Source organism: Dermacentor albipictus, unplaced genomic scaffold (genome assembly GCF_038994185.2).
Source record: "Dermacentor albipictus isolate Rhodes 1998 colony unplaced genomic scaffold, USDA_Dalb.pri_finalv2 scaffold_15, whole genome shotgun sequence".
Classification (NCBI taxonomy): Eukaryota; Metazoa; Arthropoda; class Arachnida; order Ixodida; family Ixodidae; genus Dermacentor; species Dermacentor albipictus.
Genome location: NW_027225569.1, coordinates 13,415,227 through 13,442,034, shown reverse-complemented (window position 1 = coordinate 13,442,034; position 26,808 = coordinate 13,415,227). Strand labels below are relative to the sequence as shown.

General features: G+C 49.6%; 1 protein-coding gene across 1 annotated transcript in view; it reads left to right on the top strand.

Annotated features, from left to right (window-relative positions):
- Nucleotides 1–26,401, top strand: part of LOC135916399 (uncharacterized) — a 208,680-nt gene extending 182,279 nt beyond the window's left edge. Inside the window, exon 12 of the mRNA XM_065449749.2 lies at nucleotides 26,151–26,401. Within this exon, the coding sequence (XP_065305821.1) occupies nucleotides 26,151–26,372 (222 nt within the window). The 3' untranslated portion in view covers nucleotides 26,373–26,401. The remainder of the gene's footprint in view (nucleotides 1–26,150) is intronic.
- The last annotated feature ends 407 nt before the right edge of the window (nucleotides 26,402–26,808 follow it).

Here is a 26,808-nt window from a genome sequence, read left to right as displayed (position 1 = left end):
CTTTCCGCATATCTCGCGTATGTATGCGGAGATATCTCTATTTTCTGCAGTTAGCGAAGACGTTGCAGCTATCCCGTTTTCGTTCCGTCTCTCCATCGTGTGCTTGGCTGGCAGCTCAAAACTGATATGTGTCCGAACTGCAGGCCGTTGATGTAAGAATGCACTGCTTGAGTAATAGGCGCACGTACATTAGACACACGTACATTTGCTTATTGCTCTCATTATCGCCACCAGTGTCATTTTTCGCGCAACTTTTCGCTGGTCACAGGCGGCGTGCATTTTCATGCGCGAGCCGCGTCCCCAGCTCCTTAGGGTCAAAATGAGAAGCACCATTACGCGCGACAAACTTTCTGAAACCGAAGCCCAAGCAGGTCGGCACGAAATTTTATGCGTATAAGACGTACCCGACATCCCGCTTTTTCATGTCTTGTGAAGTGATGACAAAACGCCAACTCAATAATGTTGCCGGTGGGCGACGTGATCGCTGCGAGCAGGGATCCTCGAGTTATCCCTTTCGAGGATACAATCACTTAAGCACTATTTCGCGTCTTGTCACCGGACGCGTCGGAGGCCATCTGTTGTGCTGCACAAGGTGAGGCTGGCCCAGTGCGGAGTCGCGCGAAATCGCGCGAAAGTGATCGTATCCGTGAATGCAACTGTATATTTTCAAGCTGGCAACGCAAAAATGGGCCGACTACGCCGAGCGCGCGACGACCTTGTCGGGCGCTGCCATGCTGGTAGGATGTTTACCTTCGGCCAGCTGTCCTGGCGTTCGAGTTTGCAAACATCGGGCAGGTTCAGCTTGTCTTGGGACCCCAGCCCACGTGACTTCCTATCAGGACCGGAACTAGCTGGCTGCCAGCGGACTGCCAGGGCTCTGAAAATTGAAGAGACCCCTTGTCCCCGTCATAGATGGGCTTCAAGTTACAGCGGTCCGAGTGGGTGCATCTGCCGCCCGGAGGAGAAGCCCCCTCATCCCCCTGCCCGGAGCCTTGCGGATGAAGGGAGACGGCGTGCTTCCTCTCTCCGCGCTTCGTTTCTTTTGTACGCGAGATTGAGCCGCGATCGCCGGCTTAATCAAAATTAGAGTGTGCTAGACAATGGTCGAATGGAACGAACGGCGCTCTCCCGCTTATGCGCTGTGTGTGGAAAAATTTTGCGAGGGCGCTGCGAGCGAAATGGATTGGGGTGGAGGCACGCTTTGTGGCATGTTCAACGTAATTTCTCTGCATGCGCTGAGACCGATTGCGTGCGTACGCTCCTAAAATGGTGCTTTACTTCAACTGCAAATTTATACTGATACATTTTTGCTACGTGTGCATACTTGAGGCATGGGTTATACAACATGCCGCTTTCACGTTTGCTGTCGTTATCAAGTGCGTCGTATGCTAGGGAGTGCGCGTTCGTTGCGTGGATGCCTGCGGACACCCAGTTTTTCTCGCCGAAAGTGTGTTCAGTAAAATTTTTTATGGTTTTCCTTGCTTTGGTGTGCCCTCTACTATTGTCGTCCGGTACCAATTGTAGCTTTAACCAGGTGAACTGCTATCCTTAGCACTTTTATCTTTAACTGCTATCTTTATCTAATAACACGTAATTTTTGCCACAGAAGCCGCCTATCTACAACATGAAGCTACGAAAGGAAATCTTGTAAACATCGTCTCATTTTACGCGCTGTTCTTGTTGGGAACATCGATCAAGGGCAATGATCAAAGAAAACAATATTATAATGAAATAAAGCAGGTTTACTGATTTCGTGGCGTGAAGAGATGCACATGGCCAATGCACGTTTAGGTAAATCTAAGGATACATAGACATATATATATATATATATATATGAACGACGGACATGTAAAAAACATAATAAACATTCTAAATGCGCTCATTGAAATAGTGAACCATTCCACCGGAATGAGCGAGTTTCCCTTAAAAGCTGCACCAGCCTCTGGTGAACCAATGGACTTTCCAGGAAAAAAAAATCAAGGCAATTATTGGGCCTTAAGATGAACAACTGTTCGGGATAATATATTGCATATGAACTCCGACTGAATCCTGCACCTAACCTGCACCTGAATCCTGACCTGCACAATAATCTTCCGCATCACTCTTACACTTCTCCGGTTAAGGTTCTCAAGGTTGTAATTAGTCCCCAGTATCTACGAGCAGGACAACGTCATCTACAAACCTAAAGTTGTTGAGATATTCGGAATTCATCCTCGCTGCTAAGCATTCCCAGACTAATAGCTTGAATACATCTTAGCATGCAGTGAATAGCAATGGAGATATTGCGCCTCCTTGCCTGTCCCCTTTCTTGATAAGTAACTTTCTACTATTCTTGTGGAGAGCCAAGGTAGCTGTGGAATCTTTGTAGATATTCCCAAGACATTCAGGTAAGCCTCCTGAACCCATTTGTACTGTCGTCAGCTAATCAGTCGCGGAAACACATGCAGATATAGCTGCCGTGGAATCACCTTTATTATGTCAGCACATACCAAATATATAGCTTAAAGTGGGGAGAGGGTTACTGCTGGAAAGAGGACCAGAATCGACTTGAGTTATCGACAGAAACAAGAAGGGGGGAAAGGAAGACAGGAGAAGCTGACCCGCGCGGTTTGCAACACCTTGATTAGGCGATGGCGGTATCTCAACTGAACCAAGTGATTTTTTCGTAATCTATGAAAACGACATAGACAGGTTCATTGTACTCCGCAGATATCTCGAATACCTGATGGATGACATGGTTTGATTCATCGCAGAATATCCCTTCATTAAGTCATCATTTTCTATTCGTTGCTTGAAGTGTTACACTGATTCTATGGGAACTTAGTGAATATTTTAGACTACTGGAAGCAAGTGAATGGCCCTATACTACCTCTATTTTTTAACCTCTACATTTTATGGATTCGTATAATGTTGCAATTCTTTCAGCTCTCTGGTACAGCTCAAGTAGTGAGGCATTGCTTATAAAAGACTGAAAGCTTTTCAGGCGTGATACCTACCCCATCTCTCAATAAATCAACTAATATTTCATTTTCATCTCCCGCTTTACCCCGGTTACCGGGGACGTTTGTCGTTGTATTTTTCACTTAATGAGCAGTGCTGGGTTACATTCGTAAGAAAGAAGAGTAATGCGCCCCCAGCTAGCCCCGCAACCTGTTTTCTTAAGCAAACTATGCCCGGGTCATGTCTTGCAAGGCCCTGATACGGCAATGAAATCCAGCCACCGTGTCGGGTTTCTAGGTGGACAAGAAGTGGAGAGTATTGCGGAGCAATAGGGCGCGGATAGTGTGACCCACCTTGTGGGTGTTATCATAGGGGTTTTATTAACACGGCACTTCCTTTGCTTCGGATATGTGCGATATCTGTCATCGGTTTCGGCTGACTTTGCTATGGCACTCTTTTGCCGAAATTGCCCGTGAGCATGACTGCATCACAACGACTGTAGGGTGACAACGCAGTGACGACGATAAAATTATGTCGATGGAACGAGAAAGGCGGTGTGGCGATCATTCGATGACGATTCTCAAAAGATGGCTATGATACAACGACAGCGTGATGATGATGACATGATGGCAATGGGACGGCGGGTATGTGATGACGACGGCGTGACGACGACAGAATGATGACAAGCGGATGACGCAGCTCGAATGACGTCGATGGTGTGACCACAAATGCATGACGACCAAGGTATGAAAATTGATGCGTGACAGCGTTTGCCTGACGACAGCAAAATGACGAGGTTGCATGAGAGCCATGGCATAATCACGATTGAGTGGCGGCCCAATGATTAGAAGAGAATGACGTAGTAGGAATGAAGGATGGAAAGACGAACGCTGTGTCACGATGTTGGCATGACAACAGGCACACATTGAAAAGGTGGTAACGATGGTAAAATGACGGCATGACGACGACGGCACGCTAACAATAGTATGATGATGGCTGTGTAATGACGATGGTATGACAAGGACAACATGACAAGAATCGGGTCCTGAAGTTAGAATCACGACGACGGCACCACCACCGCGGCATCACTACGAAGGTCGGACACCGATTGACAGCAATGTGATCGTTTGTTCTTTTAATGCGTTCACGCACTTTACGAGAGTTGTCAATCTAAGTATCTTTGTAGGTTTGTATCTAATCGTGCTCCGGCCTACCTGGGTCACTGTAAACTTGTACTCGAGTGGTTAGCGCATGGTACTGCTGTTTTGAGGTAACAGCGTTCGACATCAACCATCACATCAGTTTGGGTACTGTGTATGTGCCAATGTAAGAAGCTCTTTTGCGCCGACGTGAGTCACTGTAGAAGCAGGACTGGGAAGGCACCGGTGTGCGATGAAACTTCTTGACGCCGATTTGGAGATCTGGGTGTGTGCCACTCTGTTTGTGCTGGCCTTCAATGGGCCTGTAGAGCCCACCGACATCGCAACAAGGGACAGTTTGGTCAGCGCTCTCAGCCGGCTGCGAACGAAGAATAGAATTAAGGTGCGAAGCGCATGCTCGAGGCGCAAGCTCGGCAGGCGCAGAGTCGACCTAGGAGCACGCAACGCTGGTCGCCACAGCCGCTACTCCACTTGCGGCCTTTACCCTTCTCCTGAAGTAAATGTTGGGACGACGGCAGAGCTAATTGGCCGCCATCACGTCCTCCTACAGTGGTTACCCGGGAGAAGGCGCCTTGCACCGAGCCACACGCTGTAATGGCTACCTGTCCGGAGCCCAAGTTCTCCCCAGCACTATCACTGTTCCAGTCAAGCTACGTCGGCCCGACCGTCTTGTCGTGACACGGGCGCGGTCACACCTATACGTTTTCAGCTTGGGCCGTGACCGCGCGTAGGGCAGGACCGGACAAGCGCGTGAACAAGCTGCGTCCAGCATTGCTCACGCATCTGCGAGGGCGTCACAATCGAGCTTTCGGCTTGTCGTCTCCACCACTGACAGCACCCGCTTCCCGTTCATTTTGCGTGGCCTGCGTCAACTACTGCAGAGGCATCTGTCACACTCTCCCTGCGGGCATGCTGTCTGCCGTTCGTTCGCAGCGCCACTCGCAGCCTCGTCGCCTGGAGGGATTTGCTAGTCCCCTTCACCTTCAACGGGCTCGTACTACTTGGACTACCCACGGACCCTTTTGACAACTGGTTTCGCTACCTTACTTTATGGCCGTTACGTCTGGGCGGAGGGGGGGGGGGGGGGGCTTGTAGAGGCCGCGCACGCTGCAACAAAGGGTGCTTTGGCCAGCGCTCTCAGCCGGCTGCAAATGAAGAAAAGAATAACGATACGCAGCGCGTGCTGGAGGCGCAAGCTCGGCACGTGCAGAGTCGACCTAGAAGCCGGCCACGCTGGTCGCCACAGCTGCCGCTCCGCTCGCCGCCTTCGCCCTTCTGAAGTGAATGCAGGGACGACGGCACAGCTCATTGGCCACCGTCACATCTTCCTAAAACCTCTTCGATGGTCACTGGGTACGTTAGGTGTTTGCCGCTCTTGAATGAACGCCTGTGATGCCAACTTGGGTAACTAGGTGAGTGCCACCGGGAGTGTGCCATTCTATAAAGACAAAAAGACCTCATAAATTTCTTCCCATGCTGCTGGAATCGAACCCACGCCACAGAAGTTACTCAAGGACAGCAACCCGTCGCATTATCAGGCTGTGCTACAAATGCTTTAGGTATGTGCTGCTCATCAATTATTACCTTTCACGCCAACGCGTCAGTGAGCTGCGCCATGAATGTACTGGGTATGTGCTCGTCTTCAATGAACCTCGTGCGCACCGGCCCACCATGTACTTCGAAGGCCTTGTGCAGGCGTCGGTGGCGGCTCTAGATGTCGCCGATTGTTAGGGAAGCGCAAAAGACGAGTTCCAATGCAGTACATGGTCTGCACATATCTCGTTTCGATGGTGGCAATACGTTGTGTTGCTTCAACGCTTACGCATTACTATTTCCAGACATCATGATCTCGGTTCTGCCGCAGTTTTTCCTGTTTTTGTCTAGCTGTTGCGCTGACAGATTATAACGACGAAGGTACGACAACTACATCACGACGGCAAATGATGACTGATATAATGATGAGAGGGTGGCGACGGCGGCTTGAGGGTAATTGTATGACGACGATTGAGTGATGGCGCTGGCGTGACGACGACGGTATGACGAGAACCAGATAAAGCTCCAATGAACGACGATTGCATGACCACAACTGCATGACAACGATGATATGAGAACAAAATACAAGACAGCGACCATTTGACGACCACGCTATGACGTCATCGCAACAGCGGCCAAGGCATATGATGACAATGACGTGAGGACATGACGAATTCATGATGGTAATGATATAAGGACGATGGCGTGACAGAGACGGAATCACATGAATGGGATGAAGGTATGAGCACGACTGCCTTACAACGACACAATGCCGTTGACGGTATGACGACAAGGGGATGGCGACGGCTGTATGACGACGATGCCGTGACAATGTTTCACAGAGGCCGTATGACGACGATGGCATAACGAGACTCGGATGCTCTAACCGGAGTGATGACCATGATGCAGCCATGACACGACGACTTTGTCGGAACGAATGCTTAACGACTCGATAAAGACCATGACGAGAAGACAAGAGTCGCGCGATAAAGTTGGAACGAAGACGGTGCAACGGCCGCGAGCACATACAAAGTATCTCCATTGACAACATAGGCCTCTAGGTCAACGCAGAAGGCGGGACGACGAGGGCATGATGAGAGTTAGATGACTAAGCTGGAATCACGACGATGCGATGACCACAACGGCACCACGAGAACAAGCATATACGAGTATGTACCTTGTGGCCTAAGCTGGTAGACAACTTCGGCAACCACATTGGCGTAGAAGGATAGATAAATAGCAGAATCATCTCACATTGAATGCCTAGGGTAACGCGATTTGTATTCGAGCGATGTGGCGAAACTATTTATTCCTGAAACCACGTTTAACATGTCTAGAGGTCATTCTGAGAATTTCGTTGCCTTGACTTCGTGCTACAAACGCCGATGGCGTCCTACTTTGTTATGGCACCCGTTTTCTAAGGTCACACATAATCATGGCGGCATGACGATGACTGTATGGCGCCCATGCAGTGACGATGATGGAATGACAATGAAGGAATGACATCGATGGAGCCACAAAAGTGGTGTCATGGCCACGGCATGACGACAATAAGATTTCGCTTATTCGATGCTAACGATAGTATAACAAACACCGCGCGACGGCCACGGCACGGGCACTTTGAGACAAAAACCAGGACGTGAAGACGACGGAATGGTAGAAACCAGGTAAAGAAGCTGAAATGACGAAAATGGCAGCAGCACGACCGGATAACAACGATATTAAGACGGATGCATGGTAGCGTCACTCTGCCGGCGCAATGAGGACAATGGCATGACGACGATGACGTCACAGCGGCGGCAGAAAAGCCATTTAATCACGAGACACGATTACGACCGGATGACGAACAAAGAATGGAGTCGATGAACCGACGAACGTGGTATGATGATGGTGGCATGAGAACAATGGGATGACGTTATTGAAGTCACAAGATGATAAAACGACAGCCTCAGATTCATGATATGACATCTACGTGATTACGATGAAATGACCCTGACAATATCACGACGGCTGTATAACAAGAGTGCATGACGGCAACATTATGATGACGGCGCATTGAAGACTGTGGCATGAGAGCCTTGTAATGACAGAGGGATGATAGTGAGTGTATGATTACAAAGGCGTGACGACGACTACCTAATGAACCCTGTATGAGGACGATGGCATGGAGGTAACGGCATGGCACAGAGTTGGCTGACGAAGCTAGAGTTACGACGATGGCACGGCCACTGCGGCATGACCGCGATGGTCTGACGGCGCATGCATAATGTTGTTTGACGATAGTGGCGATACAATGGCGGCATAATTTCGAACGAATAACGACAATAAAATTACAATAGAAGTACGAAGAAAACTGATGTCAAATGAACGATGAAGGCGGTATGATAGCGACGCATGATGACAATGAGTTGGCGTTACTGAAGTTATGACGATTGTAACACGGCTGCGTGACAACGACGGCATAACGAATATAGTATGGCTATGAATATGTGCTAAAGATGGCATGAAAACGACGCCATAATTTCAGCCAAATGATGAAGAAAAAATAACCACATCGGCGGTGTGACAAAGGATAGACGACGATTTTACGACGACGATGGCCGAACGAATATGGCAACACATGATTTGGGCGATGAATCTGAAATGTCGACAATGAAATGGCCACGACGGCATCACGACCTCAAACTTTGTGGTCCAAGCTATTCACAACTTCGACCACTTGGTTGGAGTAGAAAGTGTGATGACGACGGCATGGCAAGCACAGATCATGAAGCGGAAGTGACGCTGGCTGAACGACCATCACGACGCCCTTGAAAAAGAATATATGATGATTCTATGACGACGATGGTGGGACAACGGTATGACCAGAGTTGGATGACAGACGTAGAATGACAATGATGCCTCGAGCACGGCGGCATCACGACCATGAGAACATGGATAGTGGCCGAAGTTATTAGACAACCTGGGCGTCTTGGTGGCATTAGAAAGTGTGACAAGGACTTCGTGAGAGCCAGGTCATAAAGCGGGTCGCTGTCTAATATACATAAGCAATCACCACTTGTCTTACATCACCCATTCCAGTATTTTCACGGCTCTTCTCTCTTCCCTAGTGCAGAATAGCAGACGAGCGCACTACGGCAGGTCGACCTCTCTGTCTTTCCTGTCAGTAAATTTTGTGTAGATGGAATGACGTAGATGCAATGATCGCTATTGTATCACGACCACGAGAACCTACCCGGCGTGGTCCAAGTAGGCAGGCAACTTGGTCCTCTTTGTGGTGTAAGATTGATAGACTCTACAAAGATAGGCACTCTATAAAGCTTTTTAGGTGAAGCCGATAGCACTACCACAAGATATCGACGCCGCTGTGCGCCACTCTTACCGTACAAGAACCTCACCTGCTGTTTTGGCTCCGGTGGCATCGCAAACAAAGCGCAAAATGTAGGAAATTGTGTTCGATGGCAATTTTTATTATATATAAGTTCCGAAGACGAGCGACACAATAAAGTATTTACAGCAGGACGTAACACATTTCGCGCTCAACATATGCGCGACATTTGATTATATTGGAAGCAAATGCTTGTGTGAAACGTGATCAAAACCAGTTGATTACGAAAGGTAACCACAGTGTTTAAAGTCAGGGGGATCCAGAGGGGGAGGGGGGGCTCCCCAACTCTCCTTTCTTAAGAAGGGTCTCGACCCTCCTTGGTAAGTCAATTGTAGCACTAGGGCACCCATTCAACAAGCCCTGGAGGTTATTTTATTGCGAGTAATGCCTTGTGCGGGGCAATTGGAACTCTCCAATGTGGCATGAGCAAAAACAAGACAGCCGATTTATCTTGCACTACTGCACGCGTTTCCCCGAGCCACTGCACATTATGGCCACCACCCTTGTTCAAAGAAGAATCTAGGCATAGCGTATACTGTTTCAGCAGCCACCTATGCATAAAGCACATGCTCACGAATTCGTCAAGGTTCAGCTTGGTTTCTCTAGTTAACCAGTTACCTAATAGGATTGTTATGTTATTCCATATGGTAGCAACGGTAAAGTACACAGTAGCAATACCGTGAAAGACGAAACGAACTTTTTATTGGCTGCACCTTTCGCCAACAAAAATAGGCTACACTGAAAGCACAACGATAGCGACGCACACAGTCGACCATTGTCGAAATTTGATCAGTGGTTCAAGCGTGCCGACTTTTATAACAGGAGACCCAAACACAGAAGGACATTTATTAAACAACACTAACAAAACAACAAAGAAACTAAGTCCAAAGTAACACAGTCCCAAGAAAGGAGAAAGCCCAAATTCACACAACATGAAATACTTCACGCCGTCAGCTGTGATAGCGAAATGCCGTCGAGCACGACCTCATTGTCGAGTGCTCCAATGCTTCGGATGTCCTCGTAGGCCCCTAAATAGCGGCGTAAAAGCTTCTCGCTAAGTCCTCGTCGGCGTATTGGGGTCCAAACCCAAACGCGGTCACCGGGCTGGTACTCGACATAGCGTCGTCGAAAGTTGTAGTATCGGCTGTCAGTCCTCTGCTGGTTCTTGATCTGTAGGCGGGTGAGCTGTCGGGCTTCATCGGTGCACTGTATATAAGTGGTGACGTCAAGATTCTTTTTGTCGCTGACGTGCGGCAGCATGGCGTCGAGAGTGGTCATCGTGTTCCTGCCGTAAACCAACTTGAACGGCATGATTTGTGTTGTTTCACGCACCGCCATGTTGGAAACGAAAGTTGCGTACGGCAGGGCGGTAGCCCAGGCCTTGTGTTCGACGTCGACGTACATTGTTAGCATGTCGGCGAAGGTTTTATTCAGGCGCTCCGTAAGACCATTCTTCTGCGGGTGGAATACAGTTGTCCTGTGGCTTGTCTGGCTGTAATTCAGGATGACTTGGGTGAGCTCCGCTGTACAGGCCATTCCGCTGGTGTTGACAAAGACTTCTGGGGCGCCATATTGTAGCAGGATGTTCTCGACGAACAATTTTGCCACTTCGGCTGCGCTACCTTTCGGCAGAGCTTTCGTTTCAGCGAAGAGGGTGAGGTAATCCGTCGCCACGAGTATCTACTTATTTCTGGTTGCTGACGTCAGTAAGGGCACCAACAAGTCCATCCGGATCTGCTGAAATGGTCGGTAAGGAGGCTCGATCTACTGTAGTAATCCAGCTTGCCTTGTCGGTGATGTGTTGCGTCGCTAACAACTCGATAGTTGTGAAAGGCCGACGTCGTAAAGGCCGACGTCGACGTAAAGGCCAACGTCGGGGGTCAGGTGTGGCCAGAAGTATTTTTCCTACATGTATCTTCGATTGCGTCCGGGAGAAACCGAAGTGCCCAGCGGTCGGGTCGTCGTCTAGGGCGTGCAGTACTTCAGGACACAGCGAAGGAACAAGGCAGTTGGCGGGGACTGGTGTAACGTTCTTCTTTACGAGTAGGTTGTTTTGAAGCGAGAACGAAGGCGACCCTCGTTTATATGCCCTAGGGACAACGTCGGTGTGCCCTTCTCAATACACGATGAGGCTTTTTAGCTCCGGATCTGGTCGTTGCTTTTCATCGAATTCTTCCGCGCTTATTATTCGAAGGAAGGCGTCGTCATTCTCGTCATATTGTGGTGACGGGTCAATAGGGGCGCGTAATAGGAAGTCGGCCAAGCCGTGTTTTCGTCCGGATTTGTAGGTTACAGTGATTTCATATTCTTGCAGTCTGAGGCTTCACCACACCAGCCGTCCTGAAGGGCCCTTTAAATTCGCTAGCCAACACAACGCGTGATGGTCGTTGACCACTTTGAATGGCCTGCAGTAGAGGTAAGGGCGAAATTCTGCTGTATCCCAAACGACGGTGAGGCATTCTTTTTCGGCCGTAGAATAATTTTTTCGGCTTTTGACAGCGACCGGGTAGTGTAAGCTATCACCCGTTTAAATCCATTTTTTTCTCTGGACTAGGACGGCACCGAAGCCTAGGCTACTGGCGTCAGTGTGGATTTCGGTATCGGCGAGCACGTCGAAGTGCTTGAGTACCGGTGGCGACTGCATGCGTCGTTTGAGTTCGTGAAGAGCATCGGCCTCGCGTGTTTCCAACTTGAGGTCGACATCACATTTAATTGGATGTGTCAGCGGCTCAGCGATGCATGAAATGTTTTTGACAAAGCGCCTGTAGTAAGCACACATGCCAAGGAGTCTACGCATTGCCTTCTTGTCGATGAGCTGCTGGAACTTTGAAATGGCAGCTCTTTTGGGGACGGACTCGAGATTTGCTGATGACGTGGCCCAGGAAAAGGTCATCGTTAGCGAAGTGGCACTTTTCCGGCTTGAGAGTGAGGACACATGACTTTATTGCCCCTATTGTTGTTGCAAACGCCCAAGGTGGTCGTCGAAATTTCCGGCGAAGACGACGACGACGTCATCCAGGTAAACAAGGCAGGTCTGCCACTTCAGTCCTGCTAACACCCTGTCCGTGACGCACTGGAACGTTGCAGGTGACCAGAGCAGTCGGAAAGGCATTGCGTTGAATTCGTAGAGGCTATCGGGCATGAAGAATGCGGTTTTCGCGATTTCTCTCGTTGACTTGTATGTGCCAGTAGCTGTCCTTGAGATCCATCGACGAGAAGTATTTCGTGTTGTAGAGCCAAACGAACCTGTCATCTATCCGTGGAAGGAGATATACATCCTTCTTCGTGATCTTGTCCGGTCGACGTTAATTGACGGAGAAACATTGCGTTCTGTCATTGTTCTTCACAAAGGAAAGAGAGGGTGCCCCCACCGGCTTTCTGACGGCTGGATTATGTCCTCGCGCAGCGTTTTGTCGACTTGTTGTTTTTACGCAACAGCGTTAGGGACCTCGTGTCGCACAAAGGGCGGTGTCGTCGGCGTTGGCCGTGAGCGAGAAATGGCTGAAGGCAATTCATAAATAAAAACAACTTCCACGATAGACTGGGTGGGAATCGAACCAGGGTCTCCGGAGTGTGATACGTAGACGCTACCACTCAGCTATGAGTTCGATGCTTCAAAGCGAGACAAAAGCGCCTCTAGTGAATGTGATTTTGCCTTAGAAAGCTGCCATAGAAAGTTGTACTGCGGTGTATATCGGTAATTATAGGCGCATAAAATACAGAAGTCCCAGTTAAACGCGTAGCGAAGTACGTTTCCGCTACATTTCTTCTGCGCTTGTCGCACACGCAGAGCCGTCTTGCGGCCCCCCTCGCAATGTACGGCGCTGCTCCGACAGCTGGCGCGCCACTTGCCCGCTTCTAGAGGACGATACCATTGGCGCGTCAGCCCCATGATCGCGTCCGCTTTCATGGCGCGTCGCGGCCCGGCTGTCCATGCCGATCATGACGTTTGGCTCGCGTAGATCGTTTCTCCCTCCGAGACACCGAGTTCTTTGGTTCGTTCCGCTTGCTCAGGCGCACGTTCCGTCTTTGTGTGACTCAAGAGCATGCCGAGCGAATGAGTGGGTGGTGCGAATGGGGTGCAATAACGCTATCGCGTTTCACTTTTGAAGGCGAAGCTTAAGCGTCCTCCAACTTTTATAGCTTCACGTCCTGGCCTCGAAACTCGGTAAAGGGCTCTGGCGGAGTGGTCGGGCGCACTACTCGGTAAATATGGGATTTTTTGCGACTGGTGTTCGTTGAATCCTCGATGACGTCGAGAAGAGTCTTTGTATCGTCGGAGCAGACGTCTAAGCTTTCTTTCAGTTCAGTTTATTTCTTTAATAAGGAGAGACATACATGTTCACATAAGTATACAGAAGGAGGTCCCAGAGCATGTGGCTGAAAGGGGACCTCCTGACAGAAAATATATACACTAAAGGAAATACAAGGCATAAAACAGCAATACAGTAGTCACAATGATGAAGAATGTTCAAAGTATAAGTAACAACTGTAAAGTAATATGAAGTCAGTAGCTAGTCATACAATTAAAACAGTAGTTTAGCGCATTAGGGCAATGAAGCTGCTGGTGCTTCATTGTGGGGAGACTTGAATTTATGTCGAAATCTGCTTCAGGAACTACGGTCTTCGGAGTAGATGCGGCAGAATCCGAGAGGACTAAACGCATTGCGGGTTTCCATATTTTCCTCGATGTACGCGATTTCCCTGCCCATGTTGATGTGCTTGAACTCCTGGCTGGAGTTGCTTAGCATCTTACGGTTTCCCTCCGTGCAGCCGAGCGATCCCTCTCGCGACGCAAACTTCACGGTCGAGCAGCAGATGTTGGTCGCCCTCGATGATGCCTTGTACGTCTGCGTGTGTTTGGGTGCTGATGGAAACAACAATGCTGGAGTTAAAAGGGATACTCACTTGATCTTCGAGCACACTCAAAGGGTGGTGACTACGAGAGCTCTCCGGTGGTATCGCTTGATCTTCCGGCAGCCTTATGAAGTTTGACTTCTGGTCGATGATTGCGTCATGTTCGTTGAGGAAGTCAAGGTGGAGAATGACGTCTCCTGAACACTGTTGGAGGATAACGTAGGTGGCAGGGCAAGTCCAGTCATTAACGGTAATTCATGCAGTGAAGATTCTAGTCGGCGTTATTAGGTGCCCTGGAGTGGTCTGAATTTTGGGGCTTTGGCAAGCAGTATTAACTTTCTTCAACTTGGCAGCGAAGGGTCCACTCATGACGGAGTAGTCGGGTCCTGTGTCTGCTAATGCGATTACTGGATGGCCGTCGAGAAGCACGTCGAGGTCGGTGGTTCTTTGCGTTGCGTTGCAGTTAGGCCTAGGCGTGGGATCGCGGCTGTGTCGCATTGACTTGTGGCTGGTACGTAGCGTCGTCAAGTCGTCTTTCGTCGGCGTTGCTTCCAGACTTTGTCGGATGGCGGCGTCTCGCTGATATGCCAACGAGCCAAGATTTTGGGCGTCTTCGTTAGTGGCGGAGGATCTTCGTCAGTTCAACGAACAGCAAACGCACCTCCATCGGTTGCTGCTTTTAGTTTTCCGCATATGGGCTCACAGACCGGCCCCGGTCTGGGCGAGTGTATAGTCGGCGTTGCTGCAGCAGGTAGAGGCTTGGTGACGGTGAGCGAGATGATCGTCGAGTGCTCCACTGAGTAGCGGTGAGGTAATCGGTGATGGCAGGTGAGCGTTCATCTTGCTGAAGGCGCGGTACGTTGACGGCCAACCCTCGCAGTCCCAACTAATGGTAAGGACATCGGCGGTTGATGAGGCCTGCTGCCCCGCAATGGTAGCAGAGCGGGCGGGGGTTGGGGTGACGCCACATTTAGTCTTCCTAACGCAGCTTCGCCAGGTGACTTGTGGGCGTGCTGGCAGTGGCCGCGGTGAACGACGGAACTGCGGCATCACGGGACCCTGGCCTCGTCGTGGTAAGGGACCCTGACGGCGGGCGACGGCGGCATAGGTCATTGCTTCCGGCTGGGGCTGGGGTGAAAGTAGTTGCACCTCAGGAACTCCGAGCGATCGCTGAACCTCTTTGACGATTTCGCCGATTGTGGCCACTTGAGGCTGTGACCAAGGGTACGAATTCTGCAGCCCTTCCAGTACGACAGCTCTGATAGTATCGCGTAGATCGTCGGTGGCCAGTGATTGAACTACAGCGTAGTTTGTAGAGTTGGCGCGGCGCTTGAATTGCGGCTTCCGCATTTCGAGTGTCTTCTCGATGCTGGTGGCCTCGCGAAGAAACTCGTTCACAGCCTTCGGTGGTCGTATCATCCCGGCGAAACGTTCCTGCTTTACACCACGCATGAGAGGGCGGACTTTCTTCTCAACATTTCCAGGCCGGCGTGGCGGAAAAGACGGCTCATTTTCTCTGTGAAGACCGCGGTGTTCTAATTAGGCAGCTGCACTCGGGTTTCCAGTAGTGCTTGGGCTCGTTTTCGGCGTGCGAGGCTTGTGAATATCTGCAGGAAGCCGCTTTGGAACAGGTCCCACGTCGTTAAGTTGTGTTCTCGGTTCTCGAACCACGTCCTGGCGGCGCCTTCCAACGCAAGACAGACATGTTGCAGTTTGTCTTCGCTGTTCCTGCTGTTAATTGTAGCGACCCTCTCATACGTCTCCAGCAAGCTTTCCGTGTCCTCCAGTGTTGTACCGCGGAACGTCGCAGGCTCCCTGACATGCTCCAGCACGATGGGGGATGCTGGGGCTGCCATTGGGGTTGACTTGGCGATGATCTTCCTGGTCGTCTGTGCTCCGGCGGCAATCTTTGCAGCCTGCGGCTACCTGCGGCTACCGACGTTGGTGTTGTCTTCCGAGTTGTCTTCATGTTGTACATGAACGCAAGGCACCTCTAGCAAATTTCACGTGGTAGTGACGGTAACGAACAGAGTAGCAATACTGTGAAAGACAAAACTAAATTTTTATTGGGCGAACCTGTGCCCACAATACCAGGCTACACAGAAAGCACAATGATAGCGGCGGACACAGTCGGCGATCGTCGAAATCTGACCTGCGAGTCAAGCTTGTCGGTTTTTATGCATGAGTCATCGAAGGTTCCAGAGTGACCATTAGTTCCCGCGTGTCTTCCAGAAAGTTCTACACCATTCTAGTCGCGCGATTAAATCATATTACACAATTTTCGGTGACAACAGAAAGCGGATAGAAATTTGTTAGGCGGTGAAACGGGGTTACCCGGTAAAGAAAAACGTGAACGTCCCTAAGTGAACGTGCCAAAAGTGAATGTCACTAACACAGCTTCTGTGGAATGGGAGAGTTCGACGAAACCGACTGACATGCAGAACCACACTCAGTCCTGTAGGAAGGCACTACCTAGCATGGCACACATCAGATTCGATATCACAAGCAGTGCCATTCACAGTCTTCACAACGCGTATGCGTTTCTTTCGTTTGATACTGTTCTTAATCCGTAAGCCCATTCTCGCTTTCAAGAGGACCACTATATATATATATATATATATATATATATATATATATATATATATATATATATATATATATATATATATATATATATATTGCTACACACGAGGTGTTTAATGCATAACCAGATGATGAATCTGGTTGATAGGCGCGGTTGTTGAAAAGCGGTCTCGCGGCAGCTTGGCTATCGTCGTTCTCTTCTTTCTTCCATCCGGTTGTCTGCTCAGCAGGCGTTGTGCATGACAGCTTGTGACATGTTCCCGCTGGCAGACGAAGCCCGCCGGGCGAGTCAGTCATCTCGGTTGTAACGCCTCAGACGCGCGACGTGTGTCACTTCAGCCTTGGCCGAGTCTCGTCCACTGCTCGTGAGACGCGCAATGCGGTAGTTTACTTCGCTGAGGCGCTCCAGAATAACGTAAGGGCCGACGTAGTGGGCGAGAAACTTCTGGCACAAACCACGCTTCCGCAACGGCGTCCAATGCCACACAAGGTCACCAGGATCGAAGTAAACGTGGCGGTGACGCCCGTCATAGCGTATCTTGGACAGGTCCTGCGATGGTAGGGTGCGTAGCCTAGTGAGGCGTCGCGCTTCTTCTGCTCGACATAGGATCTCATCAATTGATTCGTTGTCATGAGCGAAGTAGAGAAATATTGTGTCGAGGGTGTAGCGCGGCGGACGAGCATACAGGAGGAAAAAAGGTGAGTAATCAGCAGTCTCGTGTCTCGCGGCATTAAAGGCATAGGTAATGAAAGGCACGATACTGTCCCAATTCTTGTGTGCAGAATCGGCGTACATGGACAACATGTTGGCAAGCGTTCTGTTTGTGCGCTCGACCAGACCATTAGTTTGTGGATGGTAGGGCGTAAAATGGCGGAAGCTACATGAACACAGACGAAGGGTTTCGTCAACCACGTCCGCGGTAAACTGTCTCCCACGATCACTGATTACTATGCGAGGAGGTCCATGTCGGAGTATAACATTAGCCAGCAAGAAGATAGAAGCTTCTGTAGCTGTGGCCGATGGCATTGCGATGGTCTCACAATAGCGGGTAAGGTGATCTACGCAAACGATAACCCAACGATTACCCTTGGAGGATCGCGGGAAAGGGCCCAGAAGATCTATACCAACTTGCTCAAAGGGGACTCTAGAAGGGGGTACTGGTTGAAGCAGGCCATGTGGCGCTTGTGGCGCACGCTTGTAGCGCTGGCATTGAGAGCAGCTGGCGACGTACCATCCGATACCTTTCCGCATCTTGTTCTTGAGCCCGGTAGAGTATACGTGTGGAACCAAGGTGACCGGAAGTTGGGTCATCGTGCGTGGCGTGTAATACTTGGTGGCGAAGGTTCTTGGGGACAACTGAAAGGTAGCGGGCACCGGTCGTCGAGTAGCTCTGCTTATACAGCGCGCCACCATCACGTAGGCGAAAGCGACTGCCTGCAGGTGACTCCTGTGCTGCCGCGAATTGCGGTTGTAAGCTCTCGTCCTTGTGCTGCGTGGATATGACGGTACCCATATCCGGAAATTCCGGGGACATAAAAGCGATGTATTCGTCAAAATTGTCCGCATCACATTCAGTTTCAGGTGGCATCCGAGAGCAACAATCGGCGTCAGCATGTCACCGGCCACTTTTGTAGCAAATAACGAAATCGTATTCCTGTAGACGGAGGGCCCAGCGCGCTAGTCGTCCTGAGGGATCCCGCAGATTCACAAGCCAGCATAGCGAATGATGATCTGTTATCACAGCGAAGGGGCGCCCATAGAGGTACGACTGAAACCGTTGCACGGCGGAGATGACCGCCAGGCACTCTTGTTCGGTGACTGTGTAGTTGCGCTCGGAGCGGCTCAAGGACCGGCTAGCGTAAGAGATCACGTGCTGACTGTCACCAACATGCAGAACTAGCACAGCACCGATGCCTACGCCACTGGCATTGGTGTGAATCTCAGTTGGTGATGAAGGATCAAAGTGGCGAAGAATTGGTTGGGATGTCAACAGGAACATGAGCTGGCGAAACGATGAGTCGCAATCTGCAGTCCACTCAAAGGGAACGCCTTTTTGGAGACGGCGTGTAAGGGGATGAGCCATGTCAGCAAACCGGGGAATGAATCGGCGAAAATAGGAGCACAAGCCCAAGAAACTTGTTGACAGAGTTGGGTGCTCTAAATGCTACTACGGCCGCAGTCTTTTGTGGATCTGGTCGGATGCCTTCTTTAGCGACCAGATGGCCTAGCACAAGTCTTTGTCGTTCCCGAAAACGGCATATTTTTTTTTAATTGAGCACAAGACTCGCCTTCTCCAAGCAGTTCAAGACCAAATCCAAACGTTCGTTGTGCTCATTAAACGTTCGCCCGAAGATCACAACATCGTTTAAGTAGCACATGCAAACTTCCCATATTAAGCCGCGTAATATCGTGTCCATGAACCTTTCGAACGTTGTGGGCGCGTTAGAAAACACGAAAGGCATCACGTTAAACTCGAATAGTCCATCGGGTGTTACAAATGCTGTCTTTTCTCTGTCGTCCTTGTGTATAGGAATTCGCCAGTAACCTGGCCGTAAATCGATTGAGGAAAAGTAAGATGCCGGAAAGAGACAGTCGATGGCGTCTTCAGTTCGTGGGAGCGGATATACATCTTTCTTAGTAACGGCGTTTAGGCGACGGTAATCTACACAAAACCGCCACGTACCGTCTTTCTTATTCACCAGTATCACGGGGGCTGTCCAAGGACTAGATGATTCTCGAATGACGCCTTTCCATAGCACTACTTGGACCTGATCGCTGATTATCTTGCGTTCTGACGGGGATACACGATAGGGTTTTTGTCGGATTGGTTGGGCGGCTCCTGTGTTGATACGTTGACGAGTTCTGGACGCAGGAATTGATGGCAGGCCATCGTGCTGCGCAAAGTCGAATACCGAGGTATGCTTCGTAAGCAGGGCCGTCAAAACTCGACGCTCGTGATCGCTGAATGACTTATCAATCATGGAAAGTATCTTCGAGCTCCCGGGGCACGAGACACTGGTTGCTCCTCCTTCGGGGAGCTCTGTAAGTACTGCCACCGATACGGGCGAGTCTTCCTAGAACGCTGCAATCTTTAGGCCTTGAGGTAGCTCTGCCGCTTCAGTAGAACAGTTTCCCACAGCCCCGCGCATCCATTGGTCACTGAGACCACACAGTGCGGAACTAACACGTTTTTCTTGAGGCAGTTCCGATTTACAGGTTCTACTGCAGCATCGAACGAGATAGGAGTCGGAGATGAACAGGCGACGGCAACACGTATCACGGATAAGGCGGGCACAACTGTATCCCCAGACACGCACAACACACTCTCCGGGCAAGCTTCACCTTCAAAGAACAGAAGTGAAACACTGGTGTCGACACTGAGTTCTCCCGTCCGGCAGTCAACATTCGAACCACACAATTGCAAAAAGTCAATCCCCAGAATTACGTCATGCGAGGAGCGAGGAAGAACAGCAAACTCTGCATTAAAAAATTACCGACGATTACGTTACTTCCTAATGCGAAATTTGAGCGCAGCAAATAAGCTGTTTCACCTTTTTGATAGATTGAGGCAAAGAAATCGAGCAACACATGTATGCGCTATCACAGAATTTTTTTTTATTTTTCACACGTATTCCTTTAACAAAGACTCCACTAACAGTTCTTGACAGTCATGAAGGAAGCTTTGTGGTCGGAGAAATAGACTGATATATGTTCGACTTGGTACCACCGCACATGGGTTGCATTGGAGGAGGAGCGAAGAAAGGAATTAAGTTCGAGCCGGCGCTTTGACAACCGGAGACTCGCAGGAAAAGGGGGGAGGGGGGCGGCGTGTACACCCAGCGGCAAACGATGGGGGCAGAAGCGCGCGCAGCAAGCGGACAACACGATAAAGGGAGGAGGGAAGAGATAGCAGCGACTGACTGATGCCGCTGACGCCGATAGTGAGTAAACCCCAGCTGCGGAGTTGGTTTCAGGGACAACGCCGCCGATGCCGACACAAACAATATGATACCCTCGCTTCCGCAGCGCTAAGAACCAGGCAAAGCCGTGGGAAGGTGGTCACGTATTCGTCGACGTGCCGGGGCCTACGTGAAATAACCGGCGCGTCGGCAACTGTAGAGCACCCTATCCGCCACACAAGAACAGGGGGGGGGGGGGGCTTTCCTCCTCTTTCTGCATGGCGGCGACGGTGTTCTATGCAGTCACGTTATCTTGACTCTCTAGCGGCGTCAGCGGCATCCAGCAGTATCAGTCGGTCGCTGCTAGCGCTGGGGGGATGAAAGGGGGGCGGAGCTGGTTACGAGGCCGACGACAACGCCGACGACGACGCGAAACCCAGGAACGGACGCCAAAGAGCTGCGCTCTAAAACTTTCCCACCCAAAGACACATCAACGTTACACACAGCAACCGGATATAATGATTAACCACTGACTCCACGGACACTTGTGCACTGGTCCCAACGAAACATAACCTTGCGTCCCAGCAGGCCTTTAAACCCCACACTCATGACCGAGACAGTTGCTCCCGTGTCGACTAAAGTCATTGTAGAGACGCCATCAATCAGTACATGAACCGTATTCGTTAGCATGAAAATAGTTGGAGGCAGTTGAGTCGGCAGCACACATTTTCCAGCGACCTCACCTCCACTGGCCACGCGGGCTAGTTTCGCGGCGGGGGCGACACGAAACGGCGCCGAGGCGATGGTGACGTGAATCGCGGCCGAGGGAATGGTGATCGGGAGGCTCGGAAGGCTGGTGATGGCGTCAGAGTACGGTCGAAGGCAGGGTAGCGGTAGCGGTTCCTGGTTATTTCTTCTCCAAAGTAGGTCTCCTGGGCGGTGCATCGGTCCTCTCGAAAGTGGCTTCCTGAAGTGGAGTCTCCTGGCCACTGAGTGCGCAGTGTACGACCGCTAGACCGCATAGTCGGCGCTGACGATCCGTAGTGTGATGCTCGGCGTCAGCTACTGTACCTAGCTATATGGCGAGGCATGCCGCAGCAGTAACACACTGGCGAAGGGCCAATTTCAGAATGTCGATTGAAGTATTCTGCCGAAGACATCGGTTGAGGGTAACGAGGCTCTTCCCCTTGAAAGTCGTAGGTAGCGGCGAGTCTTCTTGGACGAAAGTTGCGTAGGCGTGGATCAAAACATTTAGGGGGCGAATCATTGCGTGGTGGCTCGGTCGTAATGTAATGCGGTTCGTCTCTGGAGCCGTTAAGTTTGGTGTAATTCGGCGAGTCTTCAGCGCCTGGAACCTACGGCAGTGCCATATCAGTTCTGATACAGTGTGCAAGTTCTCTTTAACAATGAGGAAGTTGTACACGTCTTCTGCTATTCCTTTTACCAGGCGCACCACTTTATCTTCCTCTGTCATTTGAGGGTTGACGGTTCGGCACAGCTTCAAAATTTCTTCGAAATAGGTAGTGCAAGTCTCGCCGGGTACCTGAGCTCTCTGGGCTAATGTGCGTTCCGCACGTTTCCTCTTTGCGTCCTAGTCGCCGAAACACTTTTTGATCTCCTCAACGAAGCGTGTCCATGTAGTTAGCATGTCCGCGTGGTTGTCATACCATACCAACGCCGTGCCTGCCAAGAAGAAAACAACGTTCCTAAGCTTACTGACAGCTTTCCAGTTATTGTATTGGCTTACCCTTTCGTAATGAGTTAGCCACTCATCCACATCTTCCTCTGCCTTCGCCGAGAACGTGGCTCTCGGTAGTGCTGGATAGGGACTGGGGTCGCCGGCGCACTGCTGGTGAGGGTATTTTGCTCTGTGGTCATGATTAAGCGCGACGGCGAAAGTCCGGCGAGGCGACGGCTCCGGCGTAGCTCTTGCGCTGATGGCTCCGTTGTAGGTCGTGGGAGTTAACCCGCACAGCTCCACCAAATGTTACACGCGAGGTGTTTAATGCAGAACCAGATGAATCTGGTGGATAGGCGCGGTTGTTGAAAAGCGGTCTCGCGGCAGCTTGGCTAATGTCATTCTCTTCTTTCTTTGATCGGGTTGTCTGCGCGGCAGGCGTTTTTCATGACAGCTTGTGACAAAATATTTGTAGTAGTTTCTGTATATAATTATTTGTAGCTCTTAATTCAATGAAAGAAAAGCTAAACAAATGGCAATGCAAGTGGATGATAAAGGCAACAGGCCGCTGATGGGGTACGGGCTGACGTCTGCGCATTATGTTTGCGAGGCTCTTACCAATTAGGATGTACACACAATTTTCGCTTTGTTGTTCGTCGTGTCATTGTTTCTTGCCTTCTTATGATTCGTCACACACACACACATATATCTGTGTATATATATATATATATATATATATATATATATATATATATATATATATATATATATATATATATATATATATATATATATATATATATATATATATATATATATATATATTGTCACAGTGGGTAATGTGGAAAGAAGACGACGCTGACGGTGGTCTTAGCGACGACGAAGAAGTGTTTAGGAGTATCGATGCCCTACGCTTCTTGGCTCAGCCATTAAAAGCCACTTGTGAATAGAAGAACGCTTCTTCCTTCCCGTAACATCATTGGTGGACGTGCGGGGTAATCACTCGAGCAAGACGGAGCTCCGCAGCGGACGTAACCTGGCCGCCATGTCATCCGAAGGAGAGAGTTCAACAGCGGCCCCGCCGTCGCCACCGACGGTCATCCTAGCCCAGCCTCGCGGCCCTGGCATGTTTTCCGGGATTGACAACGTGGACGTCGATGACTGGTTACAGAATTGTGAACGGGTCAGCGCACACAACAGGTGGGATAACACGCTTATGCTGGCTAATATAATATTCTACCTCAAGAAAACAGCACGGGTCTGGTTCGAAACACATGAAGAAGAGATTACTAGTTGGGACCAGTGTAAACAGAAGCTTAGAGATTTGTTCGGCAAACCCGTCGGCCCCCAACGTGCTGCGATGAAGGACCTTGGGACCCGTGTACAGACGTCCACTGAATCTTACGTGGCGTATATCCAGGACGTCCTCTCTCTAGTAGATAACAATATGGCAGAGGCAGACAGGGTCAGCCACGTCTTAAAGGGCATCGCGGACGAGGCGTTTAAGCTGCTTGTTTATAAGAACATCACAACGGTCAACGAGATCATTAACGAATGTCGCTACTTTGAAGATGCCAAGAGTCGCCGCATAGTTGGGCAGTTTACGCATCTACCTAATACCGCAGCTTCATCGACGTGCGAAGACATTTGTCTGCCGCGTGAGCCCACCTCCTCCGAGAACGTCGTACGCATCGTTCGGCGAGAAATTGAAGCAGCGTCTCCTGCCACGCCAGTGGCGCAGTGCTTTGACGATTCCCGGCCGCTTGTGTCCCTCATTCAGTCGGTCATTCGCAAAGAACTTGCCAATGTAGGTCTTCCATCCATAGTATGGTATCCAACTCGGCATGTTGGTCTTTCCGAGAAATTCCTCTCGCGATACTATGGCCCTTACCGCATCCTTCGCCAGGTGACCCCTGTCACATATGAAGTGTCTCCGCTGAATGCTACGGTGCCTTCACCTCTCTCTGACATCATCCACGTCAGCCGTCTCAAACGTTACCTTTCTCAGACCGATGAGCCGCACCAATCAGGTGCTTTCTCCGACGGGGGTAATGTCACAGTCGGTAATGTGGAAAGAAGACGACGCTGACGGTGGTCTTAGCGACGACGAAGAAGTGTAGGAGTATCGATGCCCTACGCTTGTTGGCTCAGCCATTAAAAGCCACTTGTAAATAGACGAACGCTTCTTCCTTCCCGTAACATCATGCATACATATATATATATATATATATATATATATATATATATATATATATATATATATATATATATATATATATATATATATATATATATATATATGTATGCATATATATATATATATATATATATATATATATATATATATATATATATATATATATATGGTGTATTCCGACGAAGGCCGTGCCACGGCCGGACCGTTGAAACATCAAAAATACAATTTTCGTGAGTGTGCTCCTTCGTTTATTCAACTGCCCATGCACCGGGCCTACAGAACGTCTCTGATATGTAACTAATATATATATATATATATATATATATATATATATATATATATATATATATATATATATATATATATATATATATATATATATATAAACTTGGTGTGTGTGAACGTGAACGTGCGAGTGTGTGCACGCTGTACTGGTCGCCGATCTCTGAATGTCCCACCTCCACTAAGGGAAGGCGTTAAGCCCTAGGTTCCCTTCCAAGCCTCAAGCTATGTTTCCTTTCGGTGTTAGTACTCTCAGCGTCAGGCTGACAGAGTTGATGGCATAAAGCACAAAAGAGGTCCTTCGTCAACATGATTTTAAGCCTACCCTCAAGCCGCGTGGAGAAGGGAATATTCAGCAATATTTCCTGATTTTTCGGACTGGTTGTCATAGAAGCGACGCCAGCAACAGAGCATGCGGTAGTGGCCGTTGTGCGTTGGAAGACTAGCCAAAAAAGCAACATGTATCTAGGGCAATCTGCGCTCATGGCGATGGCTAGGACAGACAGACTTCGGAGAATTTAGCACACAGCTTCTAAATCCAACACAAGGCTGGGTGGCAGTGCTATGAAAAGTACAGAGCTGTGGGTTAACGGGTGGCTTTAATGTGGAAATATGGCTAACTATCCGCCTATACGAGAAGGCCTCCCTCGAAAGATCACAGCAGTAAACTTCAAGCAAGGAGCAGGAGCAACGTGCACGTTCTACTCCATAAAGAAGGCTTTATCAGGCTCCTCTGAGCCGAAAGTCCGAGTACACAAGTCGTGTCATAATCAGTTATACCGTAAGAGAAGGTTGTGGCAAAATCTGCATCCAAAGAAATGAAACATGACTTATGATTTTCATTCGCAAAATAAATGTATCTGCCTCCCAGATATTAGGTAATACGATGGCAGCGTAAAAACACTCTAAAAATTACCTAAAGCACTTCTTCCTACGGACCAGTTCCGGTACCCAGGAGCTGCCTGCGTCATGACGTCGTGATATGCTGACTCACTCCGTTCGTGGGGTCACTGCGGCAGTTACACGTGAGCGCAACCAAAAGAAATGCAGTGCACAGGAGCGGTCTTGTTTATAGTTGACGTTCTGACATGGCGGCTATGACGAATTCTGGCGCTGCGATCCCTTTCGGCATGCGCAGCATGAAAGTGCTTATCGTTCGAGATAAGTCTCGGTTACTCAGTGGCAACGGTCGCTGGGGCGTGTATCTGGAGACCATATATTCTGACACGTGCAACGCCATCCTGCCTACCCCTTTACTATAAGACGCCCGTAACTGTTGCTACGAGCCGATATCACGGTATTGTCCATCATACCAGTTCCGGCATTCCAAGACAAACTTTCTAGCTTCAAATAGGTGACGTCAAAATCCGCGTCCCTGCAATCATTGCCCGTTCGAAGAAGCAGCATATCGTATCTCGAAGGCTATGCTTTTGCAGACAGCACGCGCCGTCACAGACTGCGAAACAGAAAACGCGTCATGCTGCCATGTCCAATACTTCACATGCTTTCCAACCATTATACTTGCTAAGCGCCATCCGCGGGCGAAGATGCGTGGCGGAGTTTTGACTGATTCGAAAATATGTGTCAGTACTGTTTTGATGACTCATCGCCTTCAACGTTGCTTCTCCGCAGGTGTGTCATTCCAAAACCAATTTCACAGACGTTCACTTCCGCCTGGCCGCCTACGACGTCGATTTTGACTCGTCGCCTGAAGCCTGCGAAGAGATGGGCTTAGGCGCAGGCGCTTTCAGGCGCCTCTCTACCATTCGCCCGTTGAGTAACTACCTTCTGAGCCGATACGAAAGCACCGACATGTGCGTGGTCATGAACTTTCCCGCAAGTCGAGCAGTGTGATAGCTCACACGGGCTGAAGAATAAAAGGAACGCTGATTTATTGGGTGCCGTGGTTGACTTGATTTTCAAAACCTCAGTTCTGTATGAAAATTTCCGAGCCAGAATGGTCACAACAGACACCGAGGTCTTAATGTTGGCAACATTTCTACAGGAAACAAGAAAAAGACGCACAAACATAGTGGAGCACTGCTTCAACTATTTTTTTTAGTGCGAACGAGCCAATGGCTTTAGCATAAAAGGTCATACATGCCTGAATAGTATGTATACAGCAGTCAGCCTTAAGGGAAAGATCGGTCGCTTAGGATAGGCCTAATACAGCTAACCAATAAACAAAATATTCTTTAGGATTGGACAACATGCTGAGACGTCTAGGCGCAAAAGCATGATGAGCTATTCCTTACTGGACAATATGATAACAAGCCCCTATTGTTATGCC